Genomic DNA, 17,381 nt, shown 5'->3' with positions numbered 1-17,381 from the left:
TTTTTCCTAGGTCTGTGAAAAATTTTGTAGTTTAATAGGGATTGCATTAAATCTATAGATCATTCATGTTTTTTCATTAAATGTCTTTAAAAATTTAAAAATAAAGTTCTTTTGCTTTCTTCACCGTGTGGTCTAGACACATACGTATCTTGGTTCTCCGGTGAACATAATCACACCAAAAAAATGTAAATGCTGTTTATTAGTTTTTCTTTCTCATTCTTTTTTTTTTTTTTTTTTTTTTTAAGATCTCATTTTTAAGTAAACTGTATAGCAAATGTGGGGCTCAATCTTATATCCCCGAGATCAAGAGTCATTTGCTCCACTGACTGAGTCAGCCAGGTGCCCCGGTTCTATTTTTATATAGAGACTTAATTATGTCAGTATATATCTCAGTATAAGCATATAGCTGGCAAGAGCTAATTTCCTTATCTTAGAGAATAGGGGGTTAAGAGAGTCTCTGAACTTGAGTTTAGTTAAGTCTCTGAACTTGACAGTTTAAGCAAATTATTGAAATAACTAATCCTTCCTAACCTTTTATAGCTTATTTTAATTCCTAGGGCCTGACAACATGGGTAAACCTTGCTAACGATATGCCAGACACACAGACACAAAAGCCACATATTATTTGATTCCGTTTATATGAGATGTACGGAATGGGCAGGTCTATAGAGATGGAAAGTAGATGAGTAACTGCCAGGGGCTGGAGGAAGGGGGAATGGGGAGTGACTGCTGAGGGTATGGGGGATTTTTTTGGGAGTGTGAAAATATTCTGGAATTAGTGGTGATGAGCTGTGCAGCTTTGTGATTATACCAAAAACTCACTGAACTATACATGGTTTTAAAGAGTAATTTTTATGGCATGTGAATTAAATCTCAATAAAAAAAAAGTATGAGGAAGAAAACAATCCTTCCAAATAATCATGTCCTCCAATAAATTCTTTATTCCCCTTTTCTGAAAATAATACTGCGCCCTCTGACCTCCCTTAGCTCTTCGTCAGTTACCTCCTCTTGAATTCTTCCCTCCCTCCCCAGTAGATGCTGAGCATCAGAAGAGGAATCTAGAGGTTCTCTAGTTTATGTCCTTAATGGTGTTCATTTCCTATTACACACCTGTTGAGTATTCAGGAAATAAATGCTGAGTTTGAGAATAACATTGTGGGGGGGGGGCACCTGGGTGGCTCAGCTGGTTGGGCAACTGCCTTCGGCTCAGGTCATGAACCCGGACTTCCAGGATCGAGTCCTGCATCGGGCTCCCAGCTCTTTGGGGAGTCTGCTTCTCACTCTGACCTTCTCCTCTCTCATGCTCTCTATCACTCATTCTCTCTCAAATAAATAAATAAATAAATAAAAAATCTTAAAACAACAACAACAAAAAAAAACGTTGTAGGGGCGCCTGGGTAGCTCAGTGGGTTAAGCCTCTGCCTTTGGCTCAGGTCATGATCTCAGGGTCCTGGGATCAAGCCGCACATCAGGCTCTCTGCTCAGCAGGGAGCCTGCTTCCACCTCTCTCTCTGCCTGTCTCTCTGCCTACTTGTGATCTCTGTCTGTCAAATAAAAAAACCCTAAAAAAAAAAAAATTAAAAAGAATAAAGTTGTAAATTAGCAAGGTTACCAAAAAACGCTTCCATCTGAATCTGCTTCAATAAAAAGTTGTAAACAGTTGCCACACACATAACAAAAAGTGTATTAGAACCTTTCTTCTGTTTTGGTGGAATAAAACTAGTGCCTAATTGCATCCTCCTCCCCAAGCTTTTCAGTCTCAGAACGTGGGAACCCTATAGTAGGGACTTTGCCCCCGTGGGCATTCAGAGCTTCGTATTTTGGGTCAGTAGCTCATAGTGTTGCTGCAGATCCATCTGAAAATAGTTCTCTAGACCTAACAGTGAGAATAGACCCCAGATAGTGTTTGTTTTCATAAACTGCGGTGCCAGGAATGTGGCCAAAAATGAGAGAAACTTGAGACGAAACAATGACTTATGACTAAGGAACTAAGATGGGAACATGAATCAAGTAGTTATCTAGCTAGCTTCCAAGTTTTATGGAGAAGAACCAAATCAAAGAGATAGAAGGGAAAGTGGAATTAGAAATAAGGGTATTTAAACAAAGGCATTCCATGACATTAAGGCCAAGAGACAACAATGCAAGAAATGATTTGAATCATATGAAAACATACATACCAACGAGGCCTACATACACCTTTTTTTGTATCAGAAGTCAGCATAGTAATGTTGAAAGAAAGAAATTGGGAAAATGACTTGCAACATTGATGATAGACAAAAAGGGATTGTTCTTAATATATTCAGGAACTATAGCAAATTGCATTAGGAGAACACTTTCAGTTACAAGAGATAGAAACCCAGCTCAAATAGGAAAAAGTGGGGGGAAAGGAGCAGAAGAAAGAAATGGGAGATCTGGGTAATTACTTGGGAAAAAATACTCAGTCCACCAATAATTGACAGTACAGTGACTTATAAAGAAAGAGAAAAGCATTTCAGAGAACTCCTTTACATGCCTATTCTGTTTCAATGATTGACTAAGTATCAGAAAACATGGTCTAATTAGCCTTTTGTGGCCTGTGGTGTAGCTTTTCTTAGGATCCTTTTCAAATTAGAACTGCATTATTAAAGCAGGAATTTAATTAAGGGAACAACTGAGGACAGCGTGCTCGGACTGGATTGCTACTGGGAGCTCCTTGCGCGAAGAATAAGTAAAGGTTGTCCCTGTCACTGAACAGTACTATTACTGGTCGTAGAAATGCATACTTTCTCTGCAGCCAATTAAGCCGGCTGTGCTTTTTCTATGGGCGCCCAGTGTGCCATGGCTGCAAACAGTAGGCTCCTCTGTAGTGTATGCAGCCTGTTGATTGTACGGGTTGCCCTAAGGGACCTTGGAGACAGCCCTTTGGGTGGATGCTGGGGTCTGACCTCATGGCTATCTCCAATTTAGGCTGCAGACAGGTATACGGGGTGCCTTTGGAAAGCCCCAGGGCACAGTAGCCAGGGTCCACATTGGCCAAGTAATCATGTCCATCCATACCAAACTGCAGAACAAGGAGCATGTGATTAGGCCCTATGCAGGGCCAAGTTCAAGTTCCCTGGCCACCAGAAGATCCACATCTCCAAGAAGTGGGGCTTTACTAAGTTCAATACAGATGAATTTGAAGACATGGTGGCTGAAAAGCAGCTTATCCCAGATGGCTGTGGGGTCAAATACATCCCTAACTGTGGTCCCTTGGACAAATGGAGGGCTCTGCACTCATGAGAACCTTGGCACTACCCCTTCCTGTCATATTCATGCCCACCAGTAAATTCAGCTTCCTGTCAAAAAAAAAATCCATACTTTGTTATTAGAGTAATAACCTCATTTACATGATGTAATTAAAAGGAATGAATTAAAAATGAATTTTAGGGGCTCTTGGGTGGCTCAGTCAGTTAAGCGTCCAGCTTTTGATCTCAGCTCTTGTCTCGATCTTAGGGTCGTGAGTTCAAGTACTGTGTTGGGCTCCATGCTGGGTGTGGAACCTGCTTAAAAAATAAATAAGACAAATAAAAATAAAGGAATTTTAATCCCTCAGAGTAACTCATGTTCACCATGGTGCCTATGCATTATTTCAGAGGAATCAACCTGTGCTCTCGTTTGCTAGGAGAGAAGGCACGTGAGCCTGCTTTATCTTAACCCGCTCTGTGGTTTTTTTTTTTTAAAGATTTTATTTATTTATTTGACAGAGAGAGATCACAAGTAGGCAGAGAGGCAGGCAGAGAGAGAGAGAGAGAGGGAAGCAGGCTCCCTGCTGAGCAGAGAGCCCGATGTGGGACTCGATCCCAGGACCCTGAGATCATGACCTGAGCCGAAGGCAGCGGCTTAACCCACTGAGCCCCCCAGGCCCCCCCCCCCCTTTTTTTTTTTTTAAAGATTTTATCGCTCTGTGGTTTTATTCAGTTTACACTTTGATTCTACCTAAGGGATTTCACATGCTTGTCATATATTCAGTCTGGTCAGTGTGGTTGGTATAGTAATTTGTATGAACAGAATATTGAAAATTTCCTCATCTCAAATTAACATTTTCATAATTGTAAGTAGTGTGTCATTGTGCTGGGTAATAGGATACCTATTACAACTTTATTTGTGCCTTTTAAATCTCTCTTCTTTGACGGGGTGTCTGGGTGGCTCAGTTGGTTAAGTGTTTGCCTTCAGCTCAGGTCATGATCTTGTGGGATTGAGCCCTGGGGGTGCTTCCCCCCTCCTCCTGCAGCTCCCACTGCTTACGCTCTCTCTGTGTCAAATATCTTCAAAAAAATAAATTTCTCTTTCAGAAAAATGTACATTTAAACATTATGATTATGTGAGATTTAGTTCTGGAGTTTCTTTTTACTTTAGAGTAGGATATGCAGGTCATATCAATTTTTGTGGTTATATTAATATTTAAAATTTTTGAATACAGCTTTGAGTTTGTCTGTCTACCTGTCTTGTTTAAGATCTGTGAAGTAGCAAATATCCTCTAAATGGGCTGGCTTCTGTTAAATTAATGTTTTTCTTTCTTTTTTTAAATTAAATTTTTTAAAAAAGATTTTATTTATTTATTTGACAAAGAGATCACAAGTAGTCAGAAAGTCAGGCAGAGAGAGTGCGGGGAAGCAGGCTCCCTGCTTAGCAGAGAGCTTGATGCGGGGTTTGATCTCAGGATCCTGAGATCATGACCTGAGCCGAAGGCAAAGGCTTTTTTAACCCACTGAGCCACCCAGGCCCCCCTAAATTAATGTTTTTCTCATTATAAAATATGCTTGTACAGAATTTGGAAACTGTCTCAGTTGGCAAGAAAATAATAAACTTTTGCCTGAATGCAGGTTTCAGAGGTCACTATAAATTCGGATCGGTTTTGCACATAGCAAGTACATACTGATGTCCAGCTCTTTGGAGGGCTGCTGTGTGGCTTTCCCTGCACTTTGACCTGCGTCACTCTGTGTGATACCTCCTTCCCAGCCGGGCCCTATATGCCTGAGATAGTTGACTGGGGGGTTAGACTACTTGGGAAGAATATCCCACTTACTAGCTGGGCAGCCTTGGGTAAATTACTTGCCTTCTCTGAGCCATATTTTTCTTATCTAAAATGGGAATAATATTAGTACTTATTATCTCTTAGGTTTCTTTCTTTTTTTTTTTTTTTAATTCTCCCAGTCTGTGGCTGGTCTTTTATTTTTTTATTTCTTATTTTTTAAAAGATTTTATTTATTTGACAAGCAGAGATCACAAGTAGGCAGAGAGTCAGGCAGAGAGAGAGGAGAAAGAAGGCTCTCCACAGAGCAGAGAGCCCGATGAGGGGTTTGATCCCAGGACCCTGGGATCATGACCTGAGTCGAAGGCAGAGGCTTTAACCCACTGAGCCACCCAGGTGCCCCATCTCTTAGGTTTCTTCTAGGGATTAAATGAAATAACACAACAGCCCAGTTCAGTGAGGAAAGAAAGCATATCTATGAAGCGGGGAAACAAAGCAGGCGGTGGACATCCCCCTCTGGTCATAGCTTTCTGTAGGCAGGAAGAACCTGATAACCCTCACTGCTTCATTGCTTCACATGCAAATGAAGGCAATAGAATGCATCCGTGTTTATTTACATATGTGGCTCCCTACAGAGAGGCTTGCCCTTTGCCTGTAAGGGGTTGTTAGGTCAGCCTCTTGAGTTTCATTTTGCATGGAAAATGCATTTGGGTTTATTCTCCCTCTGATCTGCGAGGATGCTGTGAGGCATACATTAACTTTCCTTGTAGGTATCTTTTCCCTCATAAGAGGGAAAAGCTAAGTTAATGTAGCATAAAAATTATTAACGACAAAATATGTATGTATTCTGAAAGAAATCATGATTTTTTTTTAAAGATTTTATTTCCTTGAGAGAGAGAAAGAGTGGAAATGAGAGAGAACACAAGAGGGGGAGAGGGGCAGAAAGAGAGGGAGAAGCAGACTGTCCGCAGAACAGGGAGCCTGCCGTGGGGCTCCATCCCAGGACCCTGGGATCATGACCTGAGCTGAAGGCAGAGGCTCAACCCACTGAGCTACCCAGACACCGCAGAAACCATGATCTTCTAAGTACTAGCTAGGGCTAATCACCCTCTGAGTGATTTTTTTTTTTTTCTTATTTGAGAATTAGATTTTCATTCCTTTTTTTTTTAAAGATTTATTTATTTATTTGACAGACTGAGGTTACAAGTAGGTAGAGAGGCAGGCAGAGAGAGGAGGAAGCAGGCTCCCTGCTGAGCAGAGAGCCCGAAGAGGGATGCAGGGCTTGATCCGAGGACCCTGGGATCATGACCTGAGCCAAAGGCAGAGGCTTTAACCCACTGAGCCACCCCAGGCGCCCAGATTTTCATTCCTTTAATTAAAGTGACCAGCATCATTATGAATTTATTGCACTAAATCTGTAGATTAATCTCAGGAGTCTTCGAGTTGTTTTTTTTTTTCTTAAGATGGCAAATGGTCTTTTTTGATATATCTGCATTTTATGTAGACCTCCTACTTAAAATGTCCTCTCATCTCTAAAGCTTTGGATACAGAGAGGAAGGTTCTAGAAGTGGAATGTTTTCCTTTGGAGAAATACTTGTAGGAAGTGACAGGCCAGGTTAGGTCATTGGTCAGCATTCAGAGCTGAAGTAGAAGCCGCAGAGTCTTAGCAGAAAGAGGCAAAGATCTGAAATCCACCAAGCGAGGATTAGTCAAGTTCGGCCTTTTGATGCAAGTGCTGTCTCAGCAAGTCACATACGCTCCGAGCCTGGTTGTGCAGTGTGCTTGGTGGGAATAGGTCTGCCTCAGAGTCAGGAGTACTAAAAGAGGTGTCTGTGAAGTGCCTCGGCCCACTGTCAGCACCGTACAGATCTTTAGAGCGTGGGTTTTTGTGAGCACCCCACACGGGAACCCCAGTCATGTGTCGTCATCTGAATCCCTAAAGATATGGTAACATGACCTCTTGAATAAATGTTCGCTTAGTCTCTGCTGTGATGGCAGGCATTGTTCCAAATCAGCACTGTTAGATAGAAATAGAGCGCAAACACATAATGGGATTTAAAATTTCCTAGCAGCCGCATTTAAAAACACAGGTGAAATTAACTTCAATAAATTTATCTTAGCTCAGTATATCCAAAATATTTTAGCATGTAATCATACAAAAATTATTAATAAGATACTTCACTTTTTTTTTTTTTTTTTTTAAATCAGGAGCTGGAGTTCTGGAGTACATTTTAATTTTACAGCACATCTTAATTCAGATTGAGCCTGCTGCAAGTGCTCAGTGCCTCCCTGTGGCTAGTGGCCACTATGGTGGGCATCTGTCCCCTTTTGTGTGTTGGGTTGTAGGAGTAAACAAGATACAGAGAGTTCTTTCCCCCAGAAGGGTTCTTGCATGGGGAGACAGACAATACACAACAGACGTAAGATAGTAGTGATAAGTGCTATAAAGAGAATACGACATTGGGACGCCTTGGTGGCTCAGTGGGTTAAGCCTCTGCCTTGGGCTCAGGTCATGATCTCAGGGTCTTGGGATCGAGCCCCACATTGGGCTCTCTGCTAGGTGGGGAGCCTGCTTCCCTCTCTCTCTCTGCCTGCCTCTGCCTACTTTTGATTTCTGTCAAATAAATAAATAAAATGTTTAAAAAAAAAAAACGATACCAACTCGGGAGGAAGTGTGAGGGCTGCCTTACCTAGAATACTCAGGGAAGAGCTGTTGGGGATGTTGATGTCTGAGCTATGGCCTGAATGATTAAAAAGGCAGAGCTAGGGGTGCCTGGGCTCCAGTCACGATCTCAGGGTCCTGGGATCGAGCCCCCGTCGGGTTCCCTCTCTGCCCCATTCCCCCCACCCTCACCCCACTTGTGTGTGTACTCTCCCCCTCAAGTAAATAGAATCTTAAACAAAATAAAAATAAAAAGGCAGAGCTACTCCCGTGAAAACATGAGTGATGTTGGCCTCTAGTCAGCGGGAACTGCAGATGCAAGGCCCCATGATGGGATGTTCTCCTCATTGTACTTAGGGAACCAAGTGGTGTGGCTGGATTGTAGGAAGAAGGAAAGTAAGAGACAAGATTGGAGAGGTAGACATGCTCTAGAAGAAATACATAAAGGCTGTGATAAGAAATTGATATTTTAAATGAGATGGGAAGCCAGTAGAGGGCTTTATTAATCTTTTTTAAAGATATTATTTATTTGAGAGAGAAACAGAATAAGTGGGAGGAGGGGAGAGGGAGAAGCAGACTCCCTGCTGATCAAGGAACCCAAGGTGGGACTCAGTCCCAGGACTCTAGGATCATGACCTGAGCTGAAGGCAGACATTTAACGGATGGAGCTATCCTGGTGCCCCCAGTGGAGGATTTTTTTTTTTTTAAGATTTTATTTATTTATTTGACAGAGATCAAAAGTAGGCAGAGGCAGGCAAAGAGAGAGAGGGAAGCAGACTCCCCGCTGAGCAGAGAGTCCAATGTGGGGCTCAATCCCAGGACCCTAGGATCATGACTTGAGCTGAAGGCAGAGGCTTTAACCCATTGAGCCACCCAGGTGCCCTCCCCCAGTGGAGGATTTTAATAAGGATTTAATAGTTTATAACTATTTAATAATGAGTTTATAAAATACAGGTGAGACACTCATGTTTCAAAACTACCTGATTTATTAATATCTCGTTCAGTGAACCAGAATTCCAAACTTTTTTTTTTTTTTAAACATATGTAACCAATATCTCTTTCCCATTTTCAAAATAAACTTATGTGCAAGTCAGCATGTTATCTGTAGACACTTACGTGATTTAGGGAGAGTGCCTTTTGGACATTTTCTATCCATTAACTTTAACTTTTTCAAATTCCAGAAGAGCTCTGGGTGTTCGACTTAATATTAAATTCTTGCTTACAATGGTTTTATAAACAAAATGCCTTTGAGGAAAGACAGAAATTGTGAAAACAGTGCATCTCCTACTGATTTTCTTCTTTCTTTCCTAACCCTTTGGCAGACATGTGCATTGCGATTGCAATTTCTCTTCTCATGATCCTGATATGTGCCATGGCCACTTACGGAGCGTACAAGGTAAGCGGCTTTGAATTAGGGGGCTGGGCCTTCTCCTTGGTCCCTTACCCTTGTAGCCTGGGCAGCTACTTGTGAGAAGGAAAAAGTGATTCTCAGTTTCCTCTAAGAGCCTTTGAAGTTTCAGTCTCATATTAATATTCTGTGGAAAACCAGAAGTGTTCATAGAGGCCTGTTGGTTAAGCTCCTCAGTGTGGTTGACCAGTTGTCCTCAGGACCTGGCTTATTGAATGTCTTGTCCTCCTCTTCCCTTCAGAGGAAGAAACAATTTGTCTGAGTTGGGAAAAAATAATTTTATGATACTGAAAGCAACAACATCATCTTTTCTCTCATATTTAGCAACGTGCTGCCTGGATCATCCCATTCTTCTGTTACCAGATCTTTGATTTCGCCCTCAACACCTTGGTTGCCGTCACTGTGCTTGTTTATCCAAACTCCATTCAGGAATACATACGACAGCTGGTATGTGGCCATCCCCATCACTGTTCCTTCAGGATCTGGTTGTGGGTACACACACACACACACACACACGAATTTTTGGGTTTTTCCACTTGCATCTGAGTTACTGATTAAAGATTTTTTAGTGTTATCTTTTAGGTTTCTGGTTTCTTAGAATGCTTTTTGGTAGGTTTCTGGTTTCTTAGAATGCTTTTTGGAACAACATAACTTCTTGAGGTTGGTAAGGGGGGGGCTGCGATGAGTGTATTAGATGTACCTACGCAAATTACAAACTAGTTACTAATTCTTTTGTAAAATGTAGTTTGCTCAGTTATCAGCAGAGGATCGTTTTTTGGCCTCTGCTCTTGTACGGAGAAAGTGGAACTGTACTGTACACTGGTTCCCAAACTTATTTGGCCATAGAACCCCTTTCCTGCTCAAGCATCTCTTTAGGCCTCGTTTTCTGTTAAATGTTCTTTGTGACCATCTGAGCAAAAGTGGGTAACTGGGTATTCAGAAGCTGGGGGAGAATGTAATCCTCTGTGCCTTTGTATCTCTCACCTTTGTTAAGATTGTGACTGTGCCTTAAAATTTAATTTCTTCAAAATCTTAGCATGTTTCAAAGGGAGAGAATGTTGACTCTTTGGAGGTTTGCATTGTTTGTGCGCATGGGGGATGGAGCAGGGTTTTTCTGGGACGGGAGGTTCAAGGCTGGGGATTTGACAGGACAGCGAGGCTGGAAGTTCAGTGGAAAAGAGAGAGGGGAGGGGTGGAGGGAGGGCAGGGAGGAATGGCCCCAGCCGGAGTTTGTGATCTCACGGCTGGCACGCCCAGGTCGCATATCCAGTACTCAGCAGACCTAGAGGAGCGGAATGAAAAGCCTCTAGTGTTTTTTGCTCCTTAAAAGTGTTCTGTTGCCACTGCTGTTGTGATTGTGATTCTTAAGCTGTTAGCAACAGCTTCCCTTTGCTTTAGAAAACAGGTCTGTGTTTTGGTATCCTAGAGTGTTGAGAAAAAAATACTGTGTATTTCCCGTGTGCTACTCTATATTCTCTCTTACGGTAGAGCTGGAGTGTTTCTGCCTGAGAAGGGTGCTGTGTGATGAGCAGTCAGGAGAATGACCTCAGTCTTTAAGGACTTGTGTTTTATTCTCTAATGATGACCCAGTGCCGGGTTCCTCCAATCAACCTTGGACATGTGGAGGAAACATGACCTCCCCTTAGCCTGTGACATGAGGGGCCAGGAAAGGGCGGTGCTAAGTTAGGAGACGCCAAGAAAAGCCCTGTGGCGGCCTTGTGATCCCTTGAAGCGTGTGTTGTTTGCTCCATCTGTGTATTGCGGAGACTTAGAAGCAGCAGAAAGCATGGAACATGCAGGTGAGCCTTGAGAACACTCAGATGGCTACCTCGACTTTCTGCCATACCCCACACTGCTTAGTCACTTCATACTCATTTGCTTTAGAGCCACCGGTGGTAAAATGATGTTGGTGATGCTGATAATAAGCACAATGAGTACAAAAATGAAATAAAATCACCATCTTTTATTTGTAATTACAAACCAAATCATCCAAGTGAATGTCTTCAGTATGTTCTACTTTAAAAGCAGTTTGAGCTGAAGGCGTGAGGCCCACGGATGATGAGCCTGTCTAAGGATGAAGGTAAAGCTGCGTGGACAGCGAGGCCCGCTGACAGGCCGCCATGTCTGAAGGGACGCTTACCTGAGGTGGGGGGAGAGCACCCCCTTCACATGAACGCCTGTTCTCCTCATGCATGGTCTTGTAAAATGCAGTTAAAATAAATTGCGCCTCTGTTTTACAGTCCTTGACATAGAAACTGTGTTCACTTTTCTGAGGGAAAGAGTGTGGAGGTATTTGTGGGAGGAGCCATGTACTTCCACTTTAATCCCTTTTTTTTTTTAAATTTTCTTTATTTATTTGACAGAAATCACAAGTAGGCAGAGAGGCAGGCAGAGAGAGGAGGAAGCAGACTCCCCGCAGAGCAGAGAGCCCGATGCGGGGCTTGATCCCAGGACCCTGAGATCATGACCTGAGCTGAAGGCAGAGGCTTTAACCCGCTGAGCCACCCAGTCGCCCCTAATCCCTTTTTTTTTTAATTAGACATAGTAACAGTATGGTTTGTGTTGATCTTAGGAATTGACACCAAGTTGACACCAAGTTGTTTTATTCTTACCTGTAAGATTAGCAGTATGCAAACCCTTCCAGTCTGTAAGGGGAAGGACCAGTCCCATGAGCTGATCACAAAGAATGACTCAGATTTTATCTCTTCAGGTTTTGGCGCAAAGTAAGTGGAGATTGAAAACCATTAGGTGATGTTGACCGTGGGGAGGAGAAGTTTCTTTCCATTCTCCTTTAACATTTGGAACCTCTTTGTTACATCTCAAAATACTGCTAATGTGGAGTCCAAAGCCATTGGATTGGATGATGAGGAAGAAGTTAGGGGGATGTGGCAGCTGGGGGTGCTGTCCATGCACCATGCTCCAGGCTGGGGACGTGGAGGGCTTCCAGCGGTCTGTCTGGCCACACCCAACCACAGGAGCCGGTTCGGGGCCTCCTTAAAAAGGTTTCCTTTGACCTGATAGTTAATCAATATGGCCAGATGGTAGGACTTGATCTTCTTCTTTTTTTTTTTTTTTTAAATGCTATAAATACCTACTAGTGTGAAAGATTCTGCTCCTTGAGAAATAACATCAGCAAAAAAATGCTCTGTATGAATAAGACTATTTTAATAGGTTTTCCCTCCTTGCCCTGTGCAAGCCCCTTAGTTGGTCCGCCATTTGCAGTGAATCTCAGTGTCACAGGTGGATGGAGAACTACTCACTTCTGACTTTCTGTGCAGTAAGGAGGGCACAGTTACATTTCCAAGCCTCGAGAATCTTCTTTGACTTGACTTTTTACGAGTTACTGCGGAATTACGAGCACACTGGCTTTTCTCTACACGCTGTCACTGTTTCATTAGAAGTGGGCTAGGAAGTGTGTAGTGGTCTTAAATAATAACTGTCTGCTTTAACTGATTGCTTTTTAATAAGCATATCTGGTTAATGCCTAAGGGGTCTAATCTGGAATGATTAATGAAATTTGTTAACGAGGCACTTTTTATTTGCAGCCTCCGAATTTTCCCTACAGAGATGATATCATGTCTGTGAATCCTACCTGTTTGGTCCTTATTATTCTTCTGTTCATCAGCATTATCTTGACTTTCAAGGTAAGGATGAAGATTTTACTTACAGCCTAGATACTGTTAAGTGTATTCATGAATGCTAAGAAAGTAAGCAAACTTGTTAGTTCTTTATGTTGCTTTAGATTTCTGAACTGCCTTTTGATTGCCTAATAGTTCGTTTCTTCTCTTACCTGTGTGAGAGCGAAATAGTAGCCACGTTCCCGCAGGCCAACCAAGGGTTATTCCAAAATCCATTTGGAGGAGAATACATTCACCACCTTAGGTAGTGAGTTGGATACTGCAATTGCCGTTACAATGTATGCACATTGTTCTGTAATTTGTTTTTACAATGTAATATAGTCTTTTTTTTTTTTTTTTTTTTTTTTTTTTTAATTTGACAGAGATCACAGGTAGGCAGAGAGGCAGGCAGAGAGAGAGGAAGGAAAGCAGGCTCCTTGCTGAGCAGAGAGCCCGATGCGGGGCTCGATCCCAGGACCCTGGGATCATGACCTGAGCTGAAAGCAGAGGCTTTAACCCACTGAGCCACCCAGGGGCCCCTACAATGTAATATAGTCTGAAGATTGTTCTCTCACAATCTGGTATATGAATTTATCAATATTTAATAAATTATTTTTGGACATCAAGACAGTTTCTGCTTTTTCACTCAGTAGTGCTATTATTTTTTTTTTTAACGACATCTTTCATATACTTATGCAGGTATTTCTTCCAGACAACATTTCTTAAAATTAGAGGGTGTGCATAATTGGAGGGCTTCTTTTGGGGTGTCCAACGGCTCCCCCCTGAGATGAGGTGACCGGCACCCCAAGAGCACTGTTTGCTACGCCCTCAGCAGTTGAGTGCTGCCGCTTCTTTTTCATCTCTGTGAACCTGATGATAAAAACATAACTGCACTTGGTGCTTGTGTGCTGCTATGAAGTAGAAAGTTTCTAAATCATTACTATACTTTGAACTTTTAATTCCTAACATCTTTTGTTGTCTTTATGTTGGCCTAAAATTACCTAAAAATTAGTTCTTAAACAGCCAAGCTTCGATAAGCTCAAAGAAGCTGCTTTTAGAGAGAATAGTCTTTTGAAGCAGATAATAGGAAGAGGAGTAAAATGATGATCCATTGGGAGTCGTCTGAGTCAGCATTTTCCGCATGAACTGAACGCGTTCCTACTGTGTTGCTCAGTGCTCGGGATGGGGGCGGATTTTATACGTGCATATTGAGGCTTCCTGCCCCTTCAGTTCACTCTCCTCACCCCAACCTTCTGGCTTCTCCGTGGGCCCTGAATACGGTCCCTTGCCCTACCTGGCAAAAGGTCACAAACTCTCAAACCCCTGTTCCTGACAATTTGTCTTCCAAAGGCAGACTTTTTTTTTTTCCTTTTCTTTTCTTTTCTTTTTAAGGCAGACTTTTCTTTCATTTCTGCTTGTTTGGTCCCTCCCTCATGCTTTCAAACTGCGTGTATATCTTACTGCAGATTTCACCATTTTCACATGTGGGAAGGTTGGTTGACCACACTACTTTCTGCCATTACCAGCACAGAAGCCAGAACCTCCTAGTGCTCTTGGAGGCATTTTAACTTTGTAGGTGTTTTCCTTTGTCTTAGAAATGCTTTACCTTGAGATGTTGAGTCAGAGTTCACTTCTCTCATTGCTGTTTCTGTCCGTGTGGCCAGAGCCTTGGTTTTTTTCATTTAATAACCAGCAGTAATGGTTAAGAAAACATGCTGTGGGGGTGACTGTGAAGTTTGAGTGTACAAGTGGTTGAGAAGATGCATCATTCATTCATTTTTTTTTAAAAGATTTTATTTATTTATTTGACAGAGATCACAAGTAGATGGAGAGGCAGGCAGAGAGAGAGAGAGGGAAGCAGGATCTCTGCCGAGCAGAGAACCCGATGTGGGACTCGATCCTAGGACCCTGAGATCATGACCTGAGCTGAAGGCAGCGGCTTAACCCACTGAGCCACCCAGGCGCCCTCATTCATTTTTTTTTTTCAATAAATATTTATTAAGGGTGTCCCATCTGCCAGGCCCTGTTCTAGGTACTAGGGTTAGGTAGTGAGTAAGAACAGTGTCAGCCCCGTGGTGCTTTTATAAATTGCAAAACACTTAATTACAATGATTGAATGAAAGGTACAATACAGACCTATCTCTAGCCTGGAGGAGATGCGCCCTTGTCTCAGTAGTGACCTAAATTCCCTGGTACTCTTTGATAAAGTTCATTACCACATGGATTCCTTACGAGCCCAAACCAAGAGACGATTTGTCACTGCATGTTTATTTGGGAAACATACTAAATATTTAATTCTCTTGAAATTGAGTAAGATGACAGAAATGTCAAGAAAGAAAGAAGGTCATTGACGTAAGTTACTGGGTTTTTAGAGACAATAGGCCAGAGGGTTTCTTCCCCCCCTTGCTGTGATCAGTAAGCGAATGCACATGGTGGTGTCAGGAACCCTTGAGAATGCTGGCTGGGCTTGTGAAGCCTCTGCCCCCAGGTGCCTCCCCTCTGCCGTTTAACACTTGCGTTGTAGACCTGTCAAGTGCAGGGGTCTCACCTGGCCTCAAAGAGTAGCTATTGCTCACTGCTAAAATCATGGATGCCTGTAGTCTTCTCACAGAACACATAATGAGTACTTGCAAACATTTGTTTTCGTTTGTACTGAAGTTCTCAGAAAGTCTAAGGTTCTTGTTTTCTCACTAAAGGAACGACGGCATTGAGTAAACTGAAGGTTTGAGTAAAATGAACATATTATGTGCATTGTTCAAGAAATAACGCCCTTCCTGTCTCTCTTTTTGTTATTGCTGATACCCAGTTTCAGATTATTGCTGTCCAGAAACATTTCATAAAGTACCATTTTACACATTTTCATCTTCACATCATCACAGAATATTTAAATATGAGAAATAACCACCATCGAGGATGAGTGCAGCCTGAGACAGCATTCTGAGTATACAATGGAATATTTTACCTCAGTCTTCCAAGAAATGTCAAGAAATGTTGACAGACATTCCTTTTGTCCTTTAACATCTTCTTTGCTATAGAACAACTTTGTTGCGATGTAATTCATAAATCCTAAAGTTTACCCATTTAAAGGGTACAATTCAGTGGTTTTTAGGATATTCACGGAGTTGTGTGAACCCAGCTCTGTGGTAAACAGGGTAACTTGAGGACATTTTCATGACCTGCATTATCCCTCATCCTCATCACCCCCAGATCCCCAACACCTGACAACTACTAATCAACTTTATCTCTCTATAGATTTGTCTATGGGGGACATTTCATATAAATAGAATTATACAGGGCGCCTGGGTGGCTCAGTTGGTTAGGCGACTGCCTTCAGCTCAGGTCATGATCCCGGAGTCCTGGGATCGAGTCCCACATCGGGCTCCCTGCTCCCTGGGGAGTCTGCTTCTCCCTCTGACCTTCTCCTCTCTCATGCTCTCTCTCACTGTCTCTCTGTCAAATAAATAAATAAATAAATAAGTAAATAAATAAAACTATACAGTATGTGGTCTTCTGGGACTGACTTGCTCTGACTTAGCATATTTTCAGGGTTCGTCCATGTTGTATATGTATCAGGATTTCTTTCCTTTTTACGGCCGAACGATATCCACCCCATGAATATACCACATTTCGTCTAGCTGACCATCAGTTGATGGGCGTTGCAGTCACTTCCCCACTCTGGCTCTTAGGAATACCACTGCTTGAGCATTCGGGTACAAGAGTGCGTGTGGGCACATGTTTCCTTTCTCATGGGCATACACGGAGGAGTGGAACTGCTGGGTCATACGGTCACTCTTGAACCCTTTGAGGAGCCACCAGACTGTTCTCCAAAACATCTGCATCATTTCACATTGCCACCCACAGCGAACGAGGGTTCCAATTTCTCCACATCTTTACATTTTTTGATCAAAAAAGTATAAAGTGGGAAAGGGATTTTGACGTCCTCTAATTCTAATCCACTCCCTAGGTGCTCAGAGTGGAAGGGCAAGAGGCTCATAGTCTGCACGTCTCCCATGAACTTGTGCTTTATCCTTGGCTTTATTCTGGGCATTGATCTTAATGGTCTTCTCTGGATATTTTAGTATGAATATGGAGATGATTTAGTATCCTCTGTTGACCACAAAGCAAATTTACATGCTGTGAATGTTTTTTAAAAACTAACTTGAATGTGATTTAGTTTCATCATATATAATCATGTAGAATAAAAATTCCGAAAACGGAGATTAAAAATGTGATGAGAGGAGCGCCTGGGTGGCTCAGTGGGTTAAAGCCTCTGCCTTTGGCTCAGGTCATGATCTCAGGGTCCTGGGATCGAGCCCCGCATTGGGCTCTCTGCTCAGCGGGGAGCCTGCTTCCCTCTCTCTCTCTGCCTGCCTCTCTGCCTACTTGTGGTCTGTCTGTCAAATAAATAAATTAAAAAAAAATGTGATGAAAAATGGGTTAACACAATGATTGATATGTGACATTGAGGGCAGCAAGTGTTTGTGGCAAATGTGCCTTCCAGCTACATTTTCTCCTGCTCTCCCTTGTCCCCTCCACCACAGCCTACCATCTTGGGGGAGGGCTGCTGTGATAGAATAGGCTAACAGAAAGTTATATACCGAACATTTGTAATTGTAAAGAGTTCCTTGATTTAGTAGAGTTACTATGTGCACTTACAAGTTAGTAAATAAAAGTTCTGTAATACGGTTTTCTGTGTGGGGG

General features: G+C 42.4%; 1 protein-coding gene across 1 annotated transcript in view; it reads left to right on the top strand.

The window, feature by feature from the left end:
- Positions 1–17,381, top strand: part of LOC111146492 (lysosomal protein transmembrane 4 beta) — an 84,069-nt gene that overhangs the window by 46,523 nt on the left and 20,165 nt on the right. The window contains 3 exon segments of the mRNA XM_022502039.1: positions 8,978–9,051; positions 9,388–9,510; positions 12,609–12,707. Coding sequence (XP_022357747.1) covers positions 8,978–9,051; positions 9,388–9,510; positions 12,609–12,707 — 296 coding nt within the window.

Source organism: Enhydra lutris, unplaced genomic scaffold (assembly GCF_002288905.1).
Source record: "Enhydra lutris kenyoni isolate GAN:26980312 unplaced genomic scaffold, ASM228890v2 scaffoldscaffold14, whole genome shotgun sequence".
NCBI classification, from domain to species: domain Eukaryota; kingdom Metazoa; phylum Chordata; class Mammalia; order Carnivora; family Mustelidae; genus Enhydra; species Enhydra lutris.
This window is presented reverse-complemented; position numbering and strand designations above follow the sequence as displayed.